The 24,328-nt window shown below is 40.2% G+C and overlaps 1 protein-coding gene across 4 annotated transcripts in view; it reads right to left on the minus strand.

Moving 5' to 3' along the window:
* Nucleotides 1-15,215: 15,215 nt before the first annotated feature.
* Nucleotides 15,216-24,328, minus strand: part of LOC148030821 (protein root UVB sensitive 6-like) — a 29,112-nt gene continuing 19,999 nt past the window's right edge. For 2 of the 4 annotated variants that reach the window (XM_087684355.1, XM_087684354.1), the window contains exons 10-13: nt 17,863-17,946; nt 17,717-17,781; nt 16,536-16,910; nt 15,216-16,450 (exon numbers count right to left, since the gene is read on the minus strand). In XM_087684355.1, coding sequence (XP_087540481.1) covers nt 16,382-16,450; nt 16,536-16,910; nt 17,717-17,781; nt 17,863-17,946 — 593 coding nt within the window. In that variant the 3' untranslated portion in view covers nt 15,216-16,381. The remainder of the gene's footprint in view (nt 16,451-16,535; nt 16,911-17,716; nt 17,782-17,862; nt 17,947-24,328) is intronic. The other 2 variants (XM_087684356.1, XM_087684353.1) reach the window with 2 other exon arrangements.

Here is a 24,328-nt window from a genome sequence, read left to right on the forward strand (position 1 = left end):
TCAATAATGATGTTAATGGGACCCATATCTAGGACAATCAAGTCCATCATAATGGTACAAGCTCGAGATAACTCAGTGGGAGTCTATAGGCATATCTTCTTGCTTAACACATGATGAAATAACTTTAGCTCATGTAATGATTTGGCATTGACAAAGCTATGGGTACTGTCCATATCAATGAGAATATGAGTAACCTTAGAATTTATAGTGCCTTTGAGCCTAAGTATATTCTCTCCTTGCAATCCATCCAAGTATCTTAGGATATGAAACATAACATGGGTGAACATGCAATAGTGGAAGAATCATCCATCTGTAATCCACCAAGGTCAAATGAACCACCTAGATCAAATGAAAACCTATTAATTAGCTCTAAATCCTTCTCAATGTCCTAATCCTTATGGTCATGTGTCTCATCACAAGTAAAAATAGCCTCTACTTGTAATAGACTTTCCTCATGTGTTTTATCTTCATCTGAGTCTTCCATGATTACCATGTTCAACTTGGCATTGTTGGCTTTGTATTTTTGTTTATGGGGTCAACAGACCATTTCTCACCACACTTGAAATATAATTCTTTTAGCTTGTCGTTGGAAAAGGGCACATTGCTAATATTATTAGGTAATTTTTTAGTTTCACCATCAACTCTCTTGATATCTCCTTTTGGTTCAAAATTATACCTAAGAGGATTATTGCCTTGTTTAGAAGTGCATATTGTAAGATAAGTGGGAATCTTGTTGAAAGTATCCGAAACCTTGTTTCCTTGTTTTTATAACCCTCTCTTTGTTGGCTGATTTATTGTATCATTCTCATTGGATGATTTGAAGGGTAAGTCACTCCTAATTCGGGCTGAAAAGAGCTCAATTCTCTTCTACACTTTTGATTATAACATTTAGCACATTGTATAGTTGCATGGATATTTGTAGCCTTTGCTACCCCAACCTCTGTTAGAAGGTTTGGATCAAGACCAAAACTGCACTTGTTCAATTTTTCTAAATCAAATATACTCTCAACATAAATGGAAATATTTTTGAAGAACTGGCTAGATTATTCTCTAATTCTAGAGTCCCTTTGCCTAGGATCATACAATTTTCTTTCTAGTCTCTCTTTTTTCATTGGAGACACAAATACTTAAGTAATAGTTTATTTTAAAATTTTAAGTCTTGAAATTTTGCCCAAGTTTTCTCATATATCTCCACCATGTGTGTGCATAACCCTCTTGTAAGGCTACATAACATATCTTTGCTTCATCATAAAGTGGATAGAGAGTAAAGTACATTTTCAACTTCTTGATTCATTCTTCTAATTTTGTTTGGTGATGAGTTATCTCCTTTGAACTAAGGTATGCTAATCTTTTTCTCGTATTCTTTGTCATATTGATAAAGCTATCTATTATTATTGGGGACACCAAATGACTGCTATCTAACTACCAATTGTTCGTTGTCCATGATTATTGTTAAAATTTAGTGATGTCTTCGTCACCAAATGAATGATGGCTAAGTGAAATATTCCCATGTGGCTAATGATTTTGGTTAGACTATCAATGTGGCATCATGTTATCAGGGTCTTCATCATGCTTAAATATGTAATCTCTCCTTGATTCACCTCATGAATACACTGAACTTGATCATTTTTTACATTAGTTACTTGATTATTCTGGGGATAAAACTATTTATAGACGGAATCACATCCATGTATGTATCACCTCTATGTTGAAAATTCTCTAATACTTGATGACGAAGAGTACTGAGGTTTGATCAATTTCCATCCATAATAGTTTATGGGAAGTCATCATGAAGCATTCAAATATCCAAAAGAAGAGAATACTCCAAAATCCCAACCATTTGCTCCAATGTTGGTTGAAGGATGAGAGATGGACCTTATCTTCACCTTCTATGAGTGGAGTATATAAAATTTCCCGTGATTAGAAACACAATAATCCAAGATTTCACCAAAATATGACATCCTACTATACTAGTAGTCAAGAGAGATAAAATCCCTTCAATTCTTGAACAAATTGAAGCAATCCTAGTTAATCCTCGAGGTGTGTTGAAGAGGTGAATCCTTAGAATGGGTAGAGATAAAAACCTGAATTTAAGCAAGTTGGACCAAAATTTGAAATTGAGATCCATACTACCATGCTTTGTCATCAAGAAAATGGGAGTAATCTTCAAATGATTGCATGATATTACATCAATCTTGCATCATTGATGCATGTTGAAGGTTAAGAAGAGTGTTTAGGAAGAGATTGAATAGAAACCCCTTGAAATTTATAAGATTCAAGCAAGAGATTACTTGTTGTCCACAGACTCTATAGTTAGGATGTGGAGCTTCAAGAATGTCCAAGAAGGAGGTGAAATCATGTCAAATGCTTCAGAGGAGAGAGTTGAGAGTTGAAATAGAAGCTTATGCGAGCTTTCATGGAGAAATGGCATGCTATCCAACCATATTCAACTTGAATGTTGAGAATCAAGCTTCCTTTGTTGAATGTAGGCACTCTTGCTTGCAATAGGAGTCAATCGAGCTTCATAATGGACAAATTGAAGAGATGTTGAGAAATATGCAATCACACCCATGTGACAGCCTAAGGTATGGATCAATAGGGCAAGACACAAGTAGTTTGCTAGAAAGAATGCATGAATCACATAAGCACAATGGAGAAAAAGGGAACCATCATGAGCCTATAAAGTAATGTACCTTCTTATCATTCAATGATGGAATACTATTGTACTTTTTCCTTTCAGTCATAGTCTGTGTCATATTTAAGATTGTATGAGTCCAGGCTTCCATCTTGGAACCTAATTCACTTGAGTAATAGTTGGTCTATCTAGTCTATGTCATCATGAACATTGTTTTGTGTTCCATCCGCCATAGCCATGCTCTAGATCCACGCATTTTCAATATGGTATCAGAGCCCAGTCGAGCGTGGCTCAGCTCTCCTCTCTACTCCTCCAGCTCCTCATAGTCTCACATCAACTCAAGATAAGTGCATGAATTGTCTTCTTGCCCTACTTGGCAGCCATAGCCAAATAGGACCTGTCCATCTTGGAGCAACTGGTATAGCCAAAGAAAAGCATATCTTGCCTTGCTCCCTTCTGGAGAATTCTTCCTCATATAAAGGTACAGCATAGTATCATCTGACAGCTCAACATTAGCATGTGTACATCCCGACATTGCAAAAAATTGACCTCGCTATCCTGTCTACGCATATCCTTTGTCGTACACTCAGATCTACGCCTACATGCCGCCATTGATCTTGTGTGTATAGGGCAAAGAAAGTCCATAAAGTAGTCTTACTTCTCACAAAATTTCTCCTAGAAATACCTCTTGTATGAGTTGCACCAACTGAATACTCAGTCGCCTGTCAAACCCTAGAAGCAAGAAGCCATAGCCAAAACTCAAAAGCTTCATCTCTCCTTTAGTTTCTCACTCCTCTTGGTACACTAAAGTTACTGCCACTTTGATTTGAAGATTCCAACAAGGATTGTTCATCAAGGAGGGAAATTTGTGAAAACTTTGGAAGATTTGGAGACGACATCAACACCAAGTTCTTCATTGCTACAGTAGCAAGCTCATTTTCCACCACATTCTCTTAGCTCAATCTTTGCCACTCAAAGATGTGCTACAACATTCAAGCCTCTACCATTCAGATCTAAAGGTTTAGCAAGCTCAACTTCAAGAGAAGATTTTAATTTGAAAGGATAGAATCCCTCAAGTTCAACAATAGTGCAAGCAACAATTATCATAGTATCTCTTGATACTACATATAGAGTGTGTCTTCACAATACCTTGCACTTGTATTTCTTGATACAAATTCTTTCAATTCTTTTGTTGCAAAATCAGATATTTGAGGCTGATTCTCATTAATGAGAATGCGAAGAGCATTAAGGTTTTCTCATAAAGAGAGATGTAATCTTTACTCACATTGGTATTACATAAAAGATGTTTCTATTTTACTTGCAGGAAGACATGAAGTTGGCTACACTCAAGTACAATCAATGTTTCCATTTGAAGATTCTGAAGACATTTTAGTTACCCTGGTCATCATGCAAATCTCAAAAATGGTGACATCTTTGCTTTAGGGGGACATGAAATTTGATGCAAGCAAAGTCAATGAATACCAAGACAAAAAGAGCATCAAAGAAAGCAAAATGGACTACGTCAAAGAAGCAGACAAAGAAAAGAAGATCTACTAACCCTACCATGACATATCTAATGAAGAAATCACAAGGGCTTGTCAGTCCTTGTCTCTACTTTTCACTAGAACTTTGTATTGAATGTCCTTGCCATTAATGCTTCTCACATATGACTTGTAAAACTCCTCATGTAAGCCTATGCATAACAACCTCTACACACTTAGTGAGGCCTTATAACAACCCCTAGATGTTAGCTATGTTTTTTGGTACCCACACTTAGCCTTTTCTATGACAGCCTATGGTGTTTACCATGTTTGTGGCATACCCACACTTAGCAAGGTTCTACTCATGACAGCCTTTGTACACTTAGTGCCTTTCTCACAGTTGTGATTGAGGAGGGGTGTTGAGAAATATGCAATCACACCCATGTGATAGCCTCTTTGTATGGAGCAATAGGGCAAGACACGAGCAGTTTGCTAGAAAGGATGCCTGAATCCCATAAGCACAATGGAGAAAAAGGGAACCATCAATGAGCCTATAAAGTGATGTACCTTCTTATCGTTCAATGATGGAATACTATTGTACTTTTTCCTTTCAGTCATAGCATGTGTCATACTCAAGATTGTGTTTATGAGTCCAAGCTTCCATCTTGGAACCTAATTCACTTGAGTAACAATCGATCTCTCTAGTCTATGTCATCATGAACATTATTTTTGTGTTCCATCTGCCATAACCATGCTCTAGATCCACGCATTTTCAACAAGAGAGTATTACCCTCAGCCATCATCCTTGCTGTAGTAGCAATTATGATCCTGTAGCCCTAAAAATTAGGCACAAAATGTGCTTGCCTTCTTGCCTTAAATCCCCACTAATATGGTGCTTGATCACTTTGTAATGAGGCACATAATCATGGTAGGCAAGCCTTTTTTGTAGCAAGAATCATGGAAGGAAGATATGAACATGAATCAACCATGGAAGCTTGAAACCAAGCTTGGGAAAAGAAAGAGAAGCCCTTGTTTAGCCAAAACTAACCTTGCTTAAGCTTTTTCAAATCCTTATTAACTTTAGTTAGTCCAAGAACATCCAAAATGGGCCTAATATTGACTACGAGCTGCTAAAATGTCCAAGATATTGCTATTCTTCTTCATATCTTCCCCAAGATTCTCAAGATTAGTCAGAACTTACTTCTCAAGGAACCCTACCTAGTCACAATTTAAAGTTTAACAAGATCTATGACCAAGATTTAACTCCAATTGCCTTGTAATTGTACTAATAACTAGATTAACGCTTGAAAATGACCTTGCCATTGGATTAAAGCAAGGCTCTGATACCATTGAAATAAACAATGCCTAACTTGAATTAAGATAACCAAGAAACTCAAGCAACCATATGTAAAATAACTATGCCATAGCTGAACTTTGCATTAAAGATGAATTGTATCAAATACAATGAGAATCGAGATGTAAGGCTATTGCAAGAATCCACCTCTTGCAATGGTGGGCATTAGGTATCCACCCTCAATGTTAGTGAGGAGGTATGAAACCCTCAAGCTCTAAGAATGGAGAAGTTTACAAATGATTGTGCAAAAGATGTATTACATTGGCACCCTCTTACCTTTTATACCACCCTAGCCTAAAATAAGCCAATTAATCAAACTAAGGGTATGAAATTTTTTTAATTACCTAGCTCGAGGCAGTTCAAGAAGTTATCCATGTGTGCTTTGGTGTTGAAGATGAGAGGGAAGTCATACTTGCCATGGATATCTGGGTTATAGTCCACTCCATACCTTCATGGATAGGGTAGGTGGTTGGAATTTCCTCTTTCTATAGTCATGGCACTACGAAAGGCAATCCATGCTACATTCTTGGCTTCCAATATTGGCTTCCTCTAATCATGTAGTGTCTCAAACCCACACATCTTTTTGTGCACTTCCATGACCTTGTTATGCCAATATCCCTCTTCTTCTTGTTGCCACAATCCTAGGCTCTATATTTTCTAGCCAACCCAACATTTTTTCAAGGCATCACCTATTTCTATCACCTATTGCACTGCACTTATAAGGAACACTAGCTTGAGTTTCCCATACATGTTCAAGTTGAAGGGCATTTCTATGTCTTCAGATTCCCATCTTCCCAAATTTGTGTCTTCTTCTTCTTAATGGATGGCCACCACATCTCCTTTGGGAATGGTATGTTTGGCACATTTTCAACGGATGTCTTATACCTCTACTTGATCTCATTTATTTTTTCATCCCTTTATTGCTTAGGATCCCTATTAGTATTTAAAGAAGTGGATTCCTCTAGTGATGCTCAATAGGTGGCTATTCTAGGAGTGTGGGCTCCAAAATGTCTATCATGTCCCACTCTCCGTGACCTCAAGTGGTGGCTCAAGGAGTTCGATCAAAAATATGAGTGTATTACATGGGTTGAAAAGAGGAGATTTTCTACTATATTTTTTACATGCAAAAAGATTCTCAATAAAGGGATCACTCATAGATTTAAGTTTTTTTTTAAATTAAAGCATAAATAAAAGTATTTTTAAATAGACCTTGAATACACATGATATAGAGGATCTACATGTACTGAACCCCACAATTTCAATTTTGAATACTTGAACCATAATATGCTCATAAATTGTACATTGATTGCAATCATAGGTTCTCCTTGGCTTCCTTTTGCCAGCGGCTCTTTTCTCTTGCTTGGCAGCTCCTCTCTCTTTGATGGTTCTACGATGGCGTTTCATCGTGAGGTGGCTCCTAGGCTCCCTTCCCGATGGCTTGGTGGTGGTTGTGTCGGCCTGCCCTCCTTACGATGGCGACAAAGGTAGTGGTTGGGATATGGCCAAGTGGTGGTGGACATGGTGATGACGATGCTGTCGGAGGGGTGTCGAGATGGAGGCCAGGTGTTGCAAAAGGAGAGAGGATGTGACAAGGATATGTGGTTTTAGGAGGAGAGAAAGGTGAGTTAAGGGAAGGGATATTGATGGTGATAGAGAGGGAGAAGATGGTGCGAGTGGCAGGAGATGGTGAGGCGGCAGGGTACAACCAGCCAAGGCATATGTTTCCAGCCCAGGTGGCGCTTGCAAAGCGATGGTCTACAAGACCACACGGTGGCAATTCAGGTCCACCAGGCAGCAATGTTGCGCACCGTGCTGTGATGTTGCCCACAAGGCCGTGTTGATAAGGTAGGATTAGGCAACAACGTGCGTCGCAGGCGGAATTCAGCACCACGGGGCAGACGATGGCGATCGGTGAGAAGGGAGTATTCCTTAGGGTTCCCCCCCCGCCCCCCCCCTTAAAAACACAATGAATCTGCCTGCTTTTTTTTTCTTCTTTAGGGAGAATGCTTGAAATTTGAAAGATGCAAGATGCTTTAAGGTTGTACCCAAGGTTCGAACTCGTACGCCCATGTACACACCATCACATTCAAACCACTCGAGCTACAACCTATTTGCCTTGCTAGCTTTCTTTGAAGAGATAAATATAACAACTAATGTAAAGCAGCACCACAAGAAGAAGAAGCAAAAAAAAAAAAAGGAGGTTATGGCCAAGCCCTAGTTCCCTTGCAAAGGCATGTCTTTTTCTCTCCCCCCCCCCTTGTTAACTTGCAAACTGAAGCCTTCTTTCAGGAGCCAAAAGCATCTCGCTTCCCTTTTTTTTTTCTACTCCATCATCTAAGGTCGTCACCACACACAATGAGTTTTGTAATACCCACACGAGCGCAATTGTGCACTCAAAACATTCAAACCAATTTAATGCATTCCTCTACTTTGTCCAAGCTCATGCCACATGCATTCAATCTAAACTCTTCTTTCCATTGTTCTTGCGGAAGTATTTTGATACATTGTTCCGTGTCTGTGAAACGTAACAAGAACTATCTTTTCATGCAAGATCCAAGTATTCTCTTTGGACTAAAAAAAGTGAGGTTTACCTATTTGCATGTGTTTCAGAGTTGATACATGTGGGCCTCTCCTATTTTGCTACATAAAGCATGAAAGCAATTATGTAGTTGATGTATCCTTGGTCTTGGAAATAGAACCAAAATGTTACACTCTACAAGCTCAACATCAAGACCATTGGCCAAACCCTTCATATTTGAAGGGATTCGATACACAAGGCCATGCCTATCTCTCACCTAGCCTACTCACACATGCATACGAATCTAACAACTCGTTGCGATGTAGCGAGAAAACTTACCAACATTTACCATATCCTCATCATCACATCCACAAGCTACACTCCATAATCCATGCATATATTTACTCACTTATCTCCTTACTTTCATTGCCATGCACGCGCTTGAGAGGAGTTAATGCCACGAATGAGAAGAGATAAAGAGATGGAGAAGAGCTTCGTGTCACACTTCCCTCACACAACACCATACACTCATGCTCAAGCACTCAACTCACCACTAAGAGATGGAGATGAAGAGAAACGAAGAGAATAAATGTAGCTTCACAATCCACAAGTCCTTCACTCCACACTCTCCCTCTCCTTTCACTCTCGCATACTTGGGCAATAGAGTATTAAGAGAAATAGAAAGCAAAGCTAGCACAAACATGAATAGCCTCTTCTATTATTTTTCATCCTTTGTATACATGATTTTAGAATTCTATTCCCCTTGGGCATCTAACCCTTTTTGTGGACAAATGATCGGCCTTTTCTCCTTTTGCGTATACGTAGATCTTATTTTTAATGAAAATTTTAACTTTTATATAAATTACACATTGCAACAAATAGAATGAGCAAGGAGTAGAGAATACATAGCAAATATAAGAAAAACAAAAACTGCATTAATTTCAAACAAACTAATACAAAGATGGCTCTATCCACCCATTTGCTTCTACTGTGAAGCTTAGATGGTGATCCAGATAGATAATACGCAAAGAGTTGAAGGTTAGCTAGAAGAACTCTGACTAGGTGAAAGATATATTGACAATGGCTTTGAGGGATCTTCCTTTTATAGCTCGAGAAGATAGTCTAGTTGACATATCCAACCATATTATGAACCTTTCATAGTTGACTAGGGAATATTTCAATCAGCATGTTCGACTATATTATGAACCTTGCCTGATCGGCTAGGGAATATTCTATTCACCCTCAACCCAAAGACATTGTTCCCAGACCCCCATTAGATAGGTAAATTACATCCTCGTCCCAATGTCAAGTCTTTGAAGATGAACTTGAAGTAGATCCTTCGTAAGAGCTTTAATGAAGATATCTGCTCCATTCTCTTCCGTTGGATAGTAGACAACAAGCTCTAGTATGCCATCCTCAATCAAGTCATACACATAGTGAAACTAGATCTCGATGTGTTTGGTGCATACATGAAAATCTAGATTTTTGGCAATTGTAATGAAATTCTGATTGTCACATCTTAGCACTATTGAATCTTCATCCTGTACTCCCATATGCCATAGGATCCTCCTTAACCATAATGCTTCACATGCAACAAAATAATATGCATTGTACTCTACTTCGATAGAAGACAATGCAACAATTGATTGCTTCTTACTAGTCCAAGAGAAGATTCTGAAACCCAAAAGGAAACAATATTCAGAAATGGATTTCCTAGAATCACTATCACCTGCCCAATCTAAGTCACAGTTCCCCGCGTGAGCACTTCCAAAATTGTATGTGATACCATAGTCAAGAGTACATTTCAAGTATCTAAGCACCCGCACCCCAGCTTTCCAATGAGTTTCTCGTGGTTTGTTTGAGAACCTGCTCAAAACACCAATAGCAAAATCGATATCTAGTCTAGTGTTACATAACTAAATGAGCCTGCCAACTAACCTCTTATACCTCCCAATGTCTACTAGTGCTAATGTATCCTCAATGGGTAACTTCACATTGACCTTCATAGATGTAACTATCTCCTTATGAGCTCGGTCATGCCAAATGCTATTAAGATCTCCCACGTACACTTCTTTTGAGAGATGAAGATTTTGCCTCATACTTCAATCCTCAAACAATAGTGCAACAAGCCCAAGTCTATCATTTTAAATTCAGAGCTCAAAGCCTTTCGAGTCTAATGGATCTTCATAGTCACTTGTAATAACAAGGTCATCCACTACATGTAGGACAATCACTATAGACTTTTCACCATCTATGTGAACATACAAGTTAATATCTAAGGTATATCTTTTGAAATTCAAGCCTAAAAATAATTTATCTATCCATTGATACCACACTCTAGAGGCTTGTTTCATCTCATACAATGCCTTCTTTAGCTTATAAATTTTTTTCTCAAAATGGAAGGTCTCAAATCTCAATGGCTAAGCCACATACACCTCCTCCTTGAGGTCACCATTCAAGAACATCGACTTAACATCCATTTGGTATCCTAGTCACTTCTTATGAGCGGCCACTTCAAGTATTGTGTGAATAGTGATCATTTTAGCAGATGGAGCAAATGATTCCTAAAAATCAAAATTTTCAACTTGTGAAAATCCTTGTGCAACTATACTGGCTGTGTACTTTTCTAAGTTTCCATCAGCCTTGTACTTTACCTCCCAAACCCACTTGGTACCAGTAATCTTTCTCATTTCTGGTCAATCCACTAGCTCCCAAGTATCATTCTTCATTATGCTAACATACTCAACTTGCATAGCTACTCTCCATGCTAGATCAGCAAGTGTTTCTTCCAAGTCTGTTAGCTCCTTTACTTTTCTCATAATCTCAGCTACCATCAAGACCATATTGACTATGTGAGCAGAAGCCTTTCTTTGCTTCTCTATTCTCCAAGACCTCCTTGATCTATCTATCTTTTCCTTAACAATGGGAGGTATAGAATATCTACAATCATAGAGCTACTTCACCCATCGCAACAATGGCTTTTTCGATGGTGTGATTGCAAGTTGGTAAACTTTTTCCTCATCATCTGAAGATGATGATTCCTCCTCCTTGAGGGTAGGGACAGCTCTTGGGATAGTTTCATAGTGGACTACTTCGTTGGATGATAAAGTAAAAAAACATATATTCTCCTCCTTCAATGTATGTGGCACATCACGGCTTTCTATGATCCTCTTTGCCTCTTGATCATACAATCTGTAAGCCTTTTGCTCATCCTATAACCCAAGAATATACATTTTTTACTTTTTGGTTTTAACTCTTATCATTTGAAACATGTGCATAACATCCACATCCAAAAGTTATAAAATGTAAGACAGATGGTTTCTTACCAAAATAAGAGTTTCACCCTTAAGGACCATTGTGTAACTCCAATTGAGAATGTAGACTGCAATATTAACATATTTGGCCCAAAATTGGTTAGGCAATCCCTTGCCCTTAAGTGTGCACATTATTGTTTCCACAATGGTATGATTTTAGTGTTCAACAATGCCATTTTGTTGAGGTATATGAGGCGTTGTCAATTGACGCTTAATCTCTTTGCTCTTACAAAAGTCTTCAAACGCCTTTGAGTTAAACTCACCACTACCATCTACTCTAAACTTCTTCATTATTTCCACTATTTCATTCTCAATAAGTTTTATCCATTCTTTAAACTTTTCAAAAGCTTGAGCCTTTTCATGAAAGAAGTACACCCACATCTTCCTACTATAGTCATCAATGATCAATATAAAATAACATCCCCCTAAGACTTGTGTAGCCATTTTGCTATACAAGTCGGCATGCACCAACTCTAGAGGAGTTTTCGCTCAATTCTTGCTTTCTTATAGAAATTCATTTCTTTATTGCTTGCCCATTATACAAGCTTCACATGGTTCCTTCATTTCAGTTATTGCAAGTAGGTGAGCAACCATACCTTGCTTATGCATCTCCTTTAACACTGTAAAACCAATGTGACCAAATATTCATACCAAAGTTTACATGTGCCCACACCAGTAGTAGCTATAAGAGCACCAAGACATCAAACTTTGGTGGAAAAATCCAAAGACACCTCCAAGCTAGCTCCTCATTCACTGGTCTTGTGTATCCCAACACCAGCCATCTGGTCATGTAAATTCTTAATCCAAATTATGAATGCTTCACCTATCTCTCCTTCCACTATTACTCATTGATTCACCTATCTCTCCTTCCACTATTACTCATTGATTCTCCAAGCCATGAGTCCTTGTTTGATTTCATATTTTATACTAACTCCTTGATATGTTACAAGCCTTTGATGCCTTGAATCAAGGTCAAAACATTGTCAAAATAGCTTGTAACTAAGTCACACAATGCATCTACATTCCTTCGTTTCCAAGCTCATAAAAAATCTACATTTGGAGAAACCATAATGCTGTCAGGACAACTTGTAACTAAGGCACACAACACATCTACGTTTCTTCATTTCCAAGCTCATAGAAAATCGGCATTTAGAGGAATCATAATACTCAAATTTGATGGGTCGAGGATGGCTTGTGGTTTTGAGTCAATCCCCAATACCATCTCTAGAAGCTCATAAAAATCAATGATAGTTGTAATTTTAAACTTCCACAAAGTATAATTTATGCCATCGAACTTACCTTCATTGAAGGTTATTGGATGAATCCTCAGTGTTTGAATTGTCACTACAGTAGTGCCACTACCTAATACGCCACCACCACTACCTAATGCAATAGACATCTCTCCTCTTCAATGTTAAAGCCCTTGTCTCTCAGATAATCTTTACTCTTCAAAGTCCCCTAAACTCTAATACCACGTAGAACTTACACGGTGCAGCGATATGAAAAGATTAGAAACCTCTTTAATTTTAAACAAACTAATACAAAGATAGCTCTCTCCATCCGTGTGCTTCCATTGTAAAGCTTAGATGACAATACAAACAGAAAATAGGTAAAGAGCTTAAGGTTAGTTGGAATAACTCTAATTGGTTGAAAGATAGATTAACAATTTTTTAGAGGAATCTTCCTTTAATAGCCCCCATGAGATCCCCAACCAAGGGCTACTTCTGCAACTCCCAAATCCCAAAATAGGTGTCCCTAATAACTTCCACACCCTACAACTCAATGCATTGTGCCTCGAGTTGCTACCACCATAACTTATTTATCTAACCCAAAGGCTAGATCTACAAAGATCACATTTTGGCCATACGATCAAATAGACCTCATCTAACATACAAGTGAGGACCCGAGCTCATAGATGGCTTCTCCTCATAATGGGAGCCTTACAACTTAGAGCACCATGGATCATTAGTGGCACCTTACGAGGAGAGAGAGCTTAACTCTCAATAAAATATCGAATTGATTAACACAACATCCTCTTTTCATACATTATGGAGTCTTTTGCACTTGTAATTATTATTGACACATATGCTCAATTCTCAAAACTCTCTACATCCAAGGTGAGCCATCCGAAGAGATGGAACTAAGATCTCTAACCTTTAATGATCCTGGGCGTTTGCTACATGAGCTAGACTTCAAGCCAATTGGACCAAGGTAGGTATTCCGCTATCTTGAATGTTCCAGGGGTGCAATCATTTCTATGAAGCAAAGAGCTAACTAGCTCAAAAGAAAAGTGAAAAAGACAAGACAATGAAGTGGAGGACTAGACCAATTTTCTTTGGGGGTAAATCTAGTATAATTGTCATAATGCTCTCAACAATAGTTGTTTATCTATCCTTAATTATGCATTTCCATTCTAGATTTTTTAAGAAAATCGATCAAAAGCTTAGTTCTCTTCTCAAAAACAGTGGGAAAGGGCAAACATCCATTGCATGGCCATACATCACAACTTCCAAGGATTAGGAAGGTTTGAAAGTCCCTAGTCTAAAGATGAAGAACCATGCTTCGATATTCTCAGCCTTGAAACAAATTGGTAAACAACCACCTTGGACTAACAAATTGAAAGGGTAGCTTAGGGAGGCAAAATTCAAAGATAGTACACTACTAGTGCTCAACTAAACTAGCATGCTTCTATCAAGTCAAAAAGTCCAAATTAAGAGGGAAAACTCTTCTATGATACAATCACTATGCAGTTTCAAGTTGATAGCATGTCAATGGAATTCTATAGCCAAAAAGAGATCGGAGAGCTGTACCAACCAACCAAGGATGAAAACAATTAGCTCACAAAAGATAATGGATCAAAGAAGAGAGGACTAGCCAACCTTCAAAGTAACAAGAAAATATTACCAAGTTTCTACTACCCAAATTGGTAAACCCCTGCTAAAAATGCAAGACGACCCAAGATTTTCAAGCAAAGGACCACCAATGCTTATGCAAGCTAGACAAACATGGAAGAAAAGATTCCCGGAAACTAAAGCCAAGACTAGGAAAAAATCCTAAGGAGTGTGCAAGCAATCCCATCAACGCATGTCAACTTGACACTATGGAAGGTGATCATGTACCAATTCTCCACCGAAGACAGGATCAACCAAGCTTTGAAGACTTCACAATATCTCATTTGTAAGAGAGAACAAAAGCATTCTTCATCTCTTTTCTAAGTGTAGACATGCTACAAAAGTCTAGAGGAAGCTATGAAAATGGATGCAAGACCGAAACATCAACTCTGTGATAAATATCAAGGTAGCATTGTTTGGGGATGAGGCTCAGTTTAATGAAGGGTCTTTGAAATTTTGGAACATCCTTAGAGTTACCATTGGATGGATTTGGAAAGAGAGAGAGAACAAGATTTTTAGCAAAAAAAATATGTATGTGAGCAGTTGGGCGAGGCCTCGTCGACCTGAAATCCAATGTTTTGTTGCTGTCGAAGTCTCTTAAGAAACACAACCCTACCTTCGAGGTGGTGTGCAGAAGACTAAGGAAACTAAAGCCTAGAGTTCCTCTATGAATTGACAATTCCCTTATTTTTAAGGTTTTGTGAATGCTCTCATTAATATATTTTCTTGCATTAGACAAAACATTGAGAGGCATTAGCCCTACTTCATAAACTTCCTCTTTATCTCCCTTCTATTTCTTCTACTTTCACTGTCACTACTTATATTCTTCATCTTCTCCCATGTCCAAATCTCCACATCAAACGAGAGTTCTTGAACCTGTAGATAACCAGAATTCTTTGCACGAAAAATATTCTCCAAGGCATTTGTTAAACCAGTGGTACATGTATTTTGCTTTTCTTGCACAGTCAGCTACACCCATGAATAGACACTGAAATAGATTTCACAAAGGTCTCTCCCGTATTTATAGAGGGAGCTCCGCATAGCATACTCCAGAAATTATACATAAAGGACAAAGCAAATGGACAGAGCATAAGGGAGCTAGTCCTGTAGCCAGCCCAAAACCATAACTAAATGGTATGTGGCATAGCTTAATGCAGAAATGAAATACCTAATTAACTTGTGGAAAGGATCATAGAAGCATCTGCTGCATGGTCTTTTAAAAGTAACGACTGCTATGTAGCAAAACCAACGGGCTTGTAACCAAAATGTATACAACAAACTAGAACAACTAGCCCACCAAAGTAAACAAGCTGGTTATATATTGATGCAATTGGCCTTCAAGACCTGTCTTCTATTCAGGAACTGTTTCTGTTGCTGAATAGACCCCTCCATTCAGTGAGTACAAATATCAAAGTAATCATTCTCGATAGCCTGCTTTTCTTATGGACGCTAATCTACTTGTTTCTCATTGATGGTATTTTAACTCATAAAAAATAGGTGCCAGTAGGCAAATTGAATCCATGTGAGAACATTTTCGAGGTGGCCACTGCAATTACAGATTACAAAAAGTGACCAGAAAGATATTTCAGTCGACCTCTGCAAATTAGGCTATGGATCCTGGACTGGACCTCTGTCATAACCTCAAGTTGATTTGACCTCCCAAAACCAAGCTGCTCTCACAAGTAGTGAGTCATCCAAAATATTATGCTGACAGCCGGTTCGTATAGATGTATATAGATCATCAAAGTACTAAGCGAATGTTGTGTAAATGCTTAGATTGTGCAATCTGCGGGCAAAATAATCATTTCTTGTTACTTACATTTGAATCACTTGTGACTGCATACTTGCTCTGGTGTTCTCTTTATTTCTGCCCCAAAAGGTTTCAGCCACACACAGTCAGCAGACCAGAATCTATGGATGGATGTTTTTGCAGAGAAGAATCTAAAATGAGATCTTTACAGAGCTGCTATAAGAACACCCTCAGTGAAGTGGAAAGAGGCCATGTGAGATTCTCATAATTCAGCATCCATTCCAATATCTGCGACTGTGTTGAAGCTTCTGGTCCCAGACTGCATGAGCATAACACAGCCTTTACAATAGTGCACAGGCCCTTCTACGCATCATCATAGCATGCCTTCACAAGGTTAATTCAAATCAATTTTGTGGGCAGAGAGCCGGACATAACACTTTAACTCCCCATCCAGGAACAGAGACGAGCATTTCCAGGATTAAGTAATGATTCGCCCATCACCCAACCCTGTTTCAAACAAAAATTTGCCACTCAGTAGATAAAGGGAATTATTAAACTAGGCCCACAAGTCTAATTCATATGAATACTTTACCAATGAGTTGGCCTGACATGCAAATGTTTCATACATTCTTCCCACAAGCTTACAACTTTCTTTGATTGCAGCTTCAACACCCTTGCCAGGCATGTAGTTATTTTGGCAATCATGGAACGAATCACAGTCAGGGTTACCATAGCCTTTTTTCAATGAGGAGGAGTCCTGTAGAATACATTCTAGAACCTGTGCCTGAAAAGGAAACAAGCTATTAAATTTGTCTACATATTCCTTGTCTGCATGTAGAGCATTGATGTTGGTTGTAATCCTTACATGGAAGGTAGCCCTTAAAACATCATCTGAGTTGGCTTTTTCTTTTAGCACCACATATGCTCTCCTCTTCTTTGAGTTATGTGTGACAACGTAATTTTCCTTCTGCAATCAGGTGATAAAATACTTGTTAGAATGAACAAAACTGTCAATATCTCATTGAAAAAACAAGTATGAACAAATCCATCAACATCTCATTGAAAACAAACATAGAGCAAGTACTTCAAAATGCTAACTAAGCACCAAAGAACCAGTTATTCACCATTCAGCAAATGCCTACTCTGCCATCCTCAGCAACAGCAGACTGGGTCTCAAGGCATACATGTTTTGAGGAAAACTAAAAATTATATGGAACTTACAACATTTTATTTATAAGGCAATTCAAAAAAAAAAAAGTTCAGTCAAAATCTGGACATAAATTTCATGGATTCATACAAAACATCTTGTTTGCATAGCTTGCAATACAGTGCAGATGTAGCCCAATTTTAAAAAGAACTTTACTTCTTTAGACATCACAACACATGAATATAAATGCATTTTAAGGAAGCCATGAAGAGAAACCCTGAACTTGGAGCTGAATCTACATTTGATGTCCAGGTTGGCACAAGAATCTATTCAGGTTGAGAAACAACCATAAGGCTACAGAAAACTGCTTTAGTTTGGGACAGCCCTCAACAAACAGTTTACAAAGAAACCCTAAGGGGTGTGAAACATGCAATCAACCAAAAGGAGAAATGCCTAAACTCCAGTTGAACAGCCTAAGACAGCAAGCCCCAAGACTTTGAGACATTAGAGGCCCAATGTTCTTAATGGGGACTGCTAGCTTCAATAATAGCTCCCAGTTTGTGAATAAACAAAATTTGACACATTCACAAACAACAGCAGAAGGGTGGCATGCCTCACGAACAGACCTCAAACCAGGAAACGAGATCTACAAATTTATATGGAGTTTGGAATGCTTCAGTAACTCGGGCACCTGCAAGAGAGCATTGAAGGAGAGTTAAGTACCAAATAAACCAACCAATATAATCTTCTCACATGAATCATTATTTCTTACCTAGAACAAACGGTTTCTCTCTGGCCCATGGAGGGGAAAATATGCTTTCTTTCCGGTTACATTCGGACAATGTTGGAACTCTCCCTGCAAGGAGAACCACTCAATGAGTTTCTCTAAGTACTTCCAATATCAGACTTCACATAATGTTGGGACTCTCCTCCGAGAAAAAGCACACCATCAGTCTTCATTTCTAAACTTCTGTATCTAATAAACCTGTTTATTGGGACAAATCTAAGACTTCTTGAACCTCTGGATTCATGACAATTCTGAACCAAAATTTTCAAGGCATGGCTATGCATACCAGTTAAAGCATTAATCTGTGGCTAGAACTTTTCATTTTTAAAAATCCCTAGTGAAAATCCTAGTCCAGTTGCAATTGCTAGGCTAGCAAATCATAAGCAGGCCAAAAAGTCATAAGCCAAATGTAATGCCTTATCCTCCCTCCCACCGAGAGTTCACAGTTCACCTTCCAAGGGCAGAAATACAATATGGATCCTGCAGCACACCCCAGACTTAGTAGACAATGTGCTGCCTTGGGCCCGTTGGTTCATGCACAATTCTGAGAGCAGAATGGTAACAAGTCTGCTTAAAGAAAGAAAGAGATTTTCCTTCCATATGCCAGGAATGCGGTATTCCTCATTACAGCTCTTAACAGCATCACTAAACATGACAGCCATAAAAACATAGAACCAAGCTGAGCATACACAATGTAACTTCCACTATGCTAGTCAACCCTCATTTTATATGGCTGCAGCTTCATGGGCTACGTATGGATCACCTTCCACCTCTATAGTACAACTTGGACATCATGGGGATGTGAAATTTGCACGTGATGTACAGGTAGGTTATTTCCCAATGACAGGCCAAGGACCCAAGAAGTTAGTCTAAGGCAAAAGTTATAATTGACAGGTAGTAGTGGCCCATGGGTGCTTGGGCCTAGGGCATTTATTCGACCAATAAGTGTCAACGGTAACACTAGAAAATAGGCATTAACTTTTTGTGGTCAAAATGGCCTAGCCAATTTAATTGTGAATGGGCACAATTCATTTTTTGGGTAGGTGTTGAGAAACCACTTCTTCGGTTTACACACTTCATTTAGGGTTTCACACTGACAGCCCCAAAAAGGGCTGGTGTCCACATTTTGGCCACTTTTTCAGTGGGTGCCCACACAATGGTGCACCACCCTAGACAGCTTATGACCATAAGTAGGCAATCACTTCATTCATCACCCCTCCTACCACTCTTCAATCATTCTTCACCCCTCTTGCTCCATCATCAAACACCCTTCACTTCTCTCACCAGCCCCTTCCACTACCCTCACACCCCTTCAAGAGGACATTGTGGTTCATAGCTACCATCGCCATCCTTTGCTTGACGTTAGCACCCTTCTCCTTCAGGCTCCACCTTCACTTGCGTTTTTCAGTCTAGAGGTCTTCTCCTTGCCTGGCGTCATCATCTTCAACTTCGCGTCAACATCCTAGCCTCTGGCGACAATCTACACCACCTAGCATCAGTGATTTCACCATTCATCTATTACGGTTTGTTGGGACCTACGTTTTTGCAGTCTGACTTCTCCAACACTTGGTGTCACTCGTCTATCACAGAGATTGTTGGGACCTGCGTTTTTGCAGCCCGGCTCATCCTCCATCATCTTGCATCATCATTATCCACCTAGCATCACCATCTAAACTGGTCTCCTTGCATTTGAAAGCTCCGACACTTTCGGATTTGCATTATTCTGCCCAAGTCACTCCCCAACATCAAAGGACTCCGGTTTGCTTCCTCGACAACTAGTGATCATCTTCCGCATCTTTGACGGCATCAAAGAACTGCGGTCCACTCCCTCGACAGCTATCTCACCTTCCAATGATTACTTCGATAGCCCACTGCCTAAAGGACTGCATTTCACTCCCTTCACTATGCGTATTCCCACACATACTACCGCCTAATTCAAATAGGACAATGCAGTTATCTTTTGAGTATTGTATCAGCTTTTCATCTCATAGCATGATTCAATGCATCATCATCATGTTCTTCTTGTGTTTCTACTCCCCACAAACCCTATTGTCCCTCTACACTATCGCTTATTTTGACATGGCATCAGAGCATACCTGTTATTTTTGACATGGTATCAAAGCGCAGGAGCTTAGAGAGCTAAAGACCCTATTCATCACAGAAGACAAAAACACGTTGTAAGTTTGGCATCGTCTACTGATTTTCCCCTTTATTTCTGTTGCATCATCAGGAGACAGAGATACCCTTCTCTTCCTCTCCCACCCACCTACCCATCCACCCTTTTACAAGTTGACACTCTGGTGCTATGACTTCTCCACACGCAAATGGACAAACCGCTAGGTGCTCCTCTTTGGGCATCACCGGAACCCCCACTGATGCTTGCTGACATGGACCTTTACTCCCTACCCCACCGGAGTATATGTATCTATCCCCAGGCACTCGTCGTGCCACCTCTCCCTTTTAAGCCACAGAGTTTATTATGCACTGACTTTCAAACTTTTATACTCAAGGCCATAAGACGCATCCGATGCGCACTAAGCGCTTTCGAGCCATAAGAGGATTGACTGGTACCACAGCCTCCTCACGACCGCCGCAATGCGCTACGAAGGTTACTTCTACTTCTTCTAGGATTTCAAGAATAGACAGCACGCAGTTCTGCAATCCACTCCACCGAGAGACGATGATTGTTGGCTACCGTCCCCTTGCCACTCCGTTCCTTCGAGAGACGTTGATTATTCGACCCCTTCTATATTACTTCGGCTCCGCAATTTGCTCTATTGAGAAACCCTTTACCCACGGTTTGCGTTTTTACATTTTTGTGTTTTGTGTTTAGGGTTTGCAGCCCCAAAAAGAGGCACCACCCTAGACTAACTGTGCCTATTTATAGGCCACTCTCTCATTCATTCCTTACGGCTGATTCATTCAGTCCGTCACCTTTTCTCTCTAGCCTCTCCCTTACCCTCACACCCCTTCAGGAGGACATTATGGTTCGTGGTTCGTGACTGTCTTCATCATCTTCCTTGTGCTACGGCACCCTTGTATCACAGTCACTCCATGATTCAAAACTTAACCATTCCATTTATCAGAGTTTATTCTCTCTTCTCTTCTCTTCTCTTCTCCATGTTTTCCGAGTTCACTCCGTACTCCTTCCTACAAACCCTACTCTCTCACTGGTACGTCATCTTTTGACACGCTCCACTAAGCGACAGTGATTGTTGCCCACCCTTGACTTAGCCTGAGCATCCCTTTTCCTTCGTCATCAGAGGATTCAGAATCTATGATCCATGAGTTTTTAGATTCCCTCTCTTGTAGAGGGGGATTCAGATGGACATGTACTCTCTTTGCTCTTAGAGGGGGCTTCTCCTTGTTCAACTTCAAAGGGGGTCCTTGCATCTCCACCCTCCAGGGGGGAAATACCTACTCATCGTGAAGTTTTATCTCCCATTATTTACTCTTTTGGGATGGATATCTTCGCACAGTCATTTTCCCTATTGATACCAAGAATCTTCAGGTACCGCATAGATCAGAGCCTTGGAGATTCAGCTGCAACTTGATGACGAGACCTTCGAATTCCTTCCAACATGGAGTTACGAAGCTAGTGGCTTCTCCCCCGAGGTGGAGTCAAGTTCTATAGTCCATCCCATCTACTATTCCTTAGTACAGGTTACCTTTCAAGTAGAAATCTTGGATCTCGGGATGCTCTTCTTTTTCATCATATCTCTCTTCGTTCCTAAGAGGAGATGTTGAGAAACCATTTCTTCAGTTTACACACTTCATTTAGGGTTTTGCACTGACAACCCCAAAAAGGGCGCTTATCCACATTTTGGCCACTTTTTCAGGGGGCGCCCACACAGTGGTGCGCCACCCTAGACAACGTATGCCTATATTCATTCATTCACCCCTCCTACCACTCTTCAATCATTCTTCACCCCTCTTCCTCTGTCATTAGACACCCTTCCCTTCTCTCACCAGCCCCTCCCATTGCCCTCACACCCCTTCAGGCAAACATTGCAGTTCGTGGCCCGTGGCTACCTTCACCCTTCCTCTTCTGGTTCAAGCTCCTTGTTCCATCATCAAGCCTTGTGTTTGGAGCATCTTTCACCTAGCATCACCATCATCTACTTGGCATCAACACCCTTCTCCTTCGCATTCCACCTTCACCTACGTTTTTCAATCCAAAGGTCTTCTCCTTGCCTGGCATTATCATCTTCAGCTTGGCATCAGCATCCTAGTCTCTGGCGACAATCTACACCACCTAGTGTCAGCTATTTCATCATTCGTCTACTACAAGGGCTGTTGGGACTTGCATTTTTGCAGCCTGGCTTCTCCTCCATCACTTGGCATCACTCGTCTGTCACACAGGGACTACTGGGACCTGCGTTTTTGCAGCCTGGCTTATCCTCCATCATCTGGCATTATCATTCTTCACCTAGCGTAAGCATCTGGGCTGCTCTCCTTGCGTTTGACAGCTTCGACACTCTAGGATTTGTGTTTTGTTGCCTACGTCACTCCCTAGCATCAAAGGACTACAGTTTGCTCCCTCGACAGCTGGTGATCATCTCCCGTATCTCTGACGGCATCAAAGGACTGCGGTCTGCTCCCTCAATAGCTGTCTTTCACCTTCCATTGATTACTTCAATAGCCCACTGCCCATAGAACTGCGTTTCGCTCCCTTCACTGTGTAGATTTCCACATGTACTGCCGCCTAATTCAGACAGGATAGTGCAGTTATCTTTTGAGCTTCGACTCTGCTGTATTGTTTTTTTTTCTCATAGCATGATTCAGTGCATCATCACCGTGTTCTTGTGTTTCTAAGTTTCTCTTCTCTCTCAGTGTTTCCCATATGCACTCTGTTACTCCTCACAAACCCTATTGTCTCTTTGCACTGTCGCTTATTTTGACATGGTATTAGAGGATACCTGTTATTTTGACAATAGGGACGAGGGCTGAAATTGGTAATTCTGAAAATTAATTAAATGGCTGAAAATGGATTAGGATGGCTACCACTTAGCAAAACTTGGCCATGCAAGTGAAGGGAAAGCTGTTGGAGCCTAGTAGAAGCAAGGGAGGGACCATCCATCTATAGATACTTGCTATGCGAGCTGTTCGAGCCAGTGGAGGAGGCATTTTCAATGGGCAACAAAAAATCAGATGTCTGCAAGACCTAGTGACAACTTCAATGATCAAGTGCCACCAAGTTTTGCTCTCCCTAGGGCAAGTGATAGCAATTTGGGTCCCTGTAGGGGTTGGGCTGTAGTAGATCAGCCATACACAGCAGGGTTGCAGCAGATTCCAGCCCATTTTGGTGACCAATCTCTGAATTTTCCCTCTCCTCAACAGTTTCTCACATTCTCTAGCCTTTCCTCAAAGTATCTCAGCAAATCTCAGCTATTTGCAACGGAAATCAGCCATATTTGGTGGACAGCAAGGGTATTTACTGCTGCAAACCCTAATTTACAGCAGTAAATAGGGTTTAGCAGCCACCTTGGGGCCCATGCTCAAAGATAGAAGACCTAGCACTTAGAAAAGTTGCTGGAAATTGTGCGATTTCCGCACATCCAAGACGTCAGCCCATTCCAACTAAGTTTTGGGCTAAATTTGACCGATCAAGGGTCAATTGAAGGTCATCTCAAGGTGAATCAAAGGGCAAACTGAAAAGAAGGCTTACTAGTCATTTATGACAGCAATGGGCATTGGAAAGCAAAGGAGATTAGAGCAATCTCAGTGTACTTCAAATTGCAATATAAGATACAAAAGTATTGCAAGGGAGAAGAGTTGTTGGGGCCAATCGGGTGTCCAATGTCCAAGATTAAGTGGTAACATTTGCATTTCAGTTTATGAGAATTGTAGGCTTGCTGTAATTAGTGCTTGATCAAGTCATTACCACCCTTTTGGAGAAGAAAGACCGGTTTCACTGTTCCATTGCCGGGATACCATCAACTTGTAGGGCAAGGTTAGGCACGGAGATCGAGGTAGACAGACCTTACGCACAGTGAGAGAGACAAAGAGAGTGCGAGTGAGCAGAGTAGAGAGTGAACGCGTTTTTCAGTACAATGACGAATGTACCACTTTAGGTTTTTAGATAGATATATGTATGAAAGTACAATGTGCTAAGGGTGTGTTCACACCCGTGCACATATAAAAGGCACGATGGCCCTTTATTCCCAACAACCTCCCACCTAAAGGCAATGTGCCTTAAGAGGAGAAAAGAATCAACTAAGTCTAGGTATGTACAAAACTGAAATAAATATATCTATCCAACTCCCACCATCTGTTTGGCAATGAGCAAACCGCTCTGCTGGAAGACCTTTCGTGAGGAGGTCTGCAGGGTTATCATCTGTATGTACTTTGACAAGCTCAATGCTCTTGCTGTCAAGTACATCTCTAATGAAGTGGTACTTCACCTGTATGTGCTTTGTCTTTGCATGAAAGACAGGATTCTGTGCTAGCA

This window comes from Lygodium microphyllum, chromosome 9 (assembly GCF_053477565.2).
Source record: "Lygodium microphyllum isolate KBCC chromosome 9, Lygodium_microphyllum_v1.1.10, whole genome shotgun sequence".
In the NCBI taxonomy this organism is placed as follows: domain Eukaryota; kingdom Viridiplantae; phylum Streptophyta; class Polypodiopsida; order Schizaeales; family Lygodiaceae; genus Lygodium; species Lygodium microphyllum.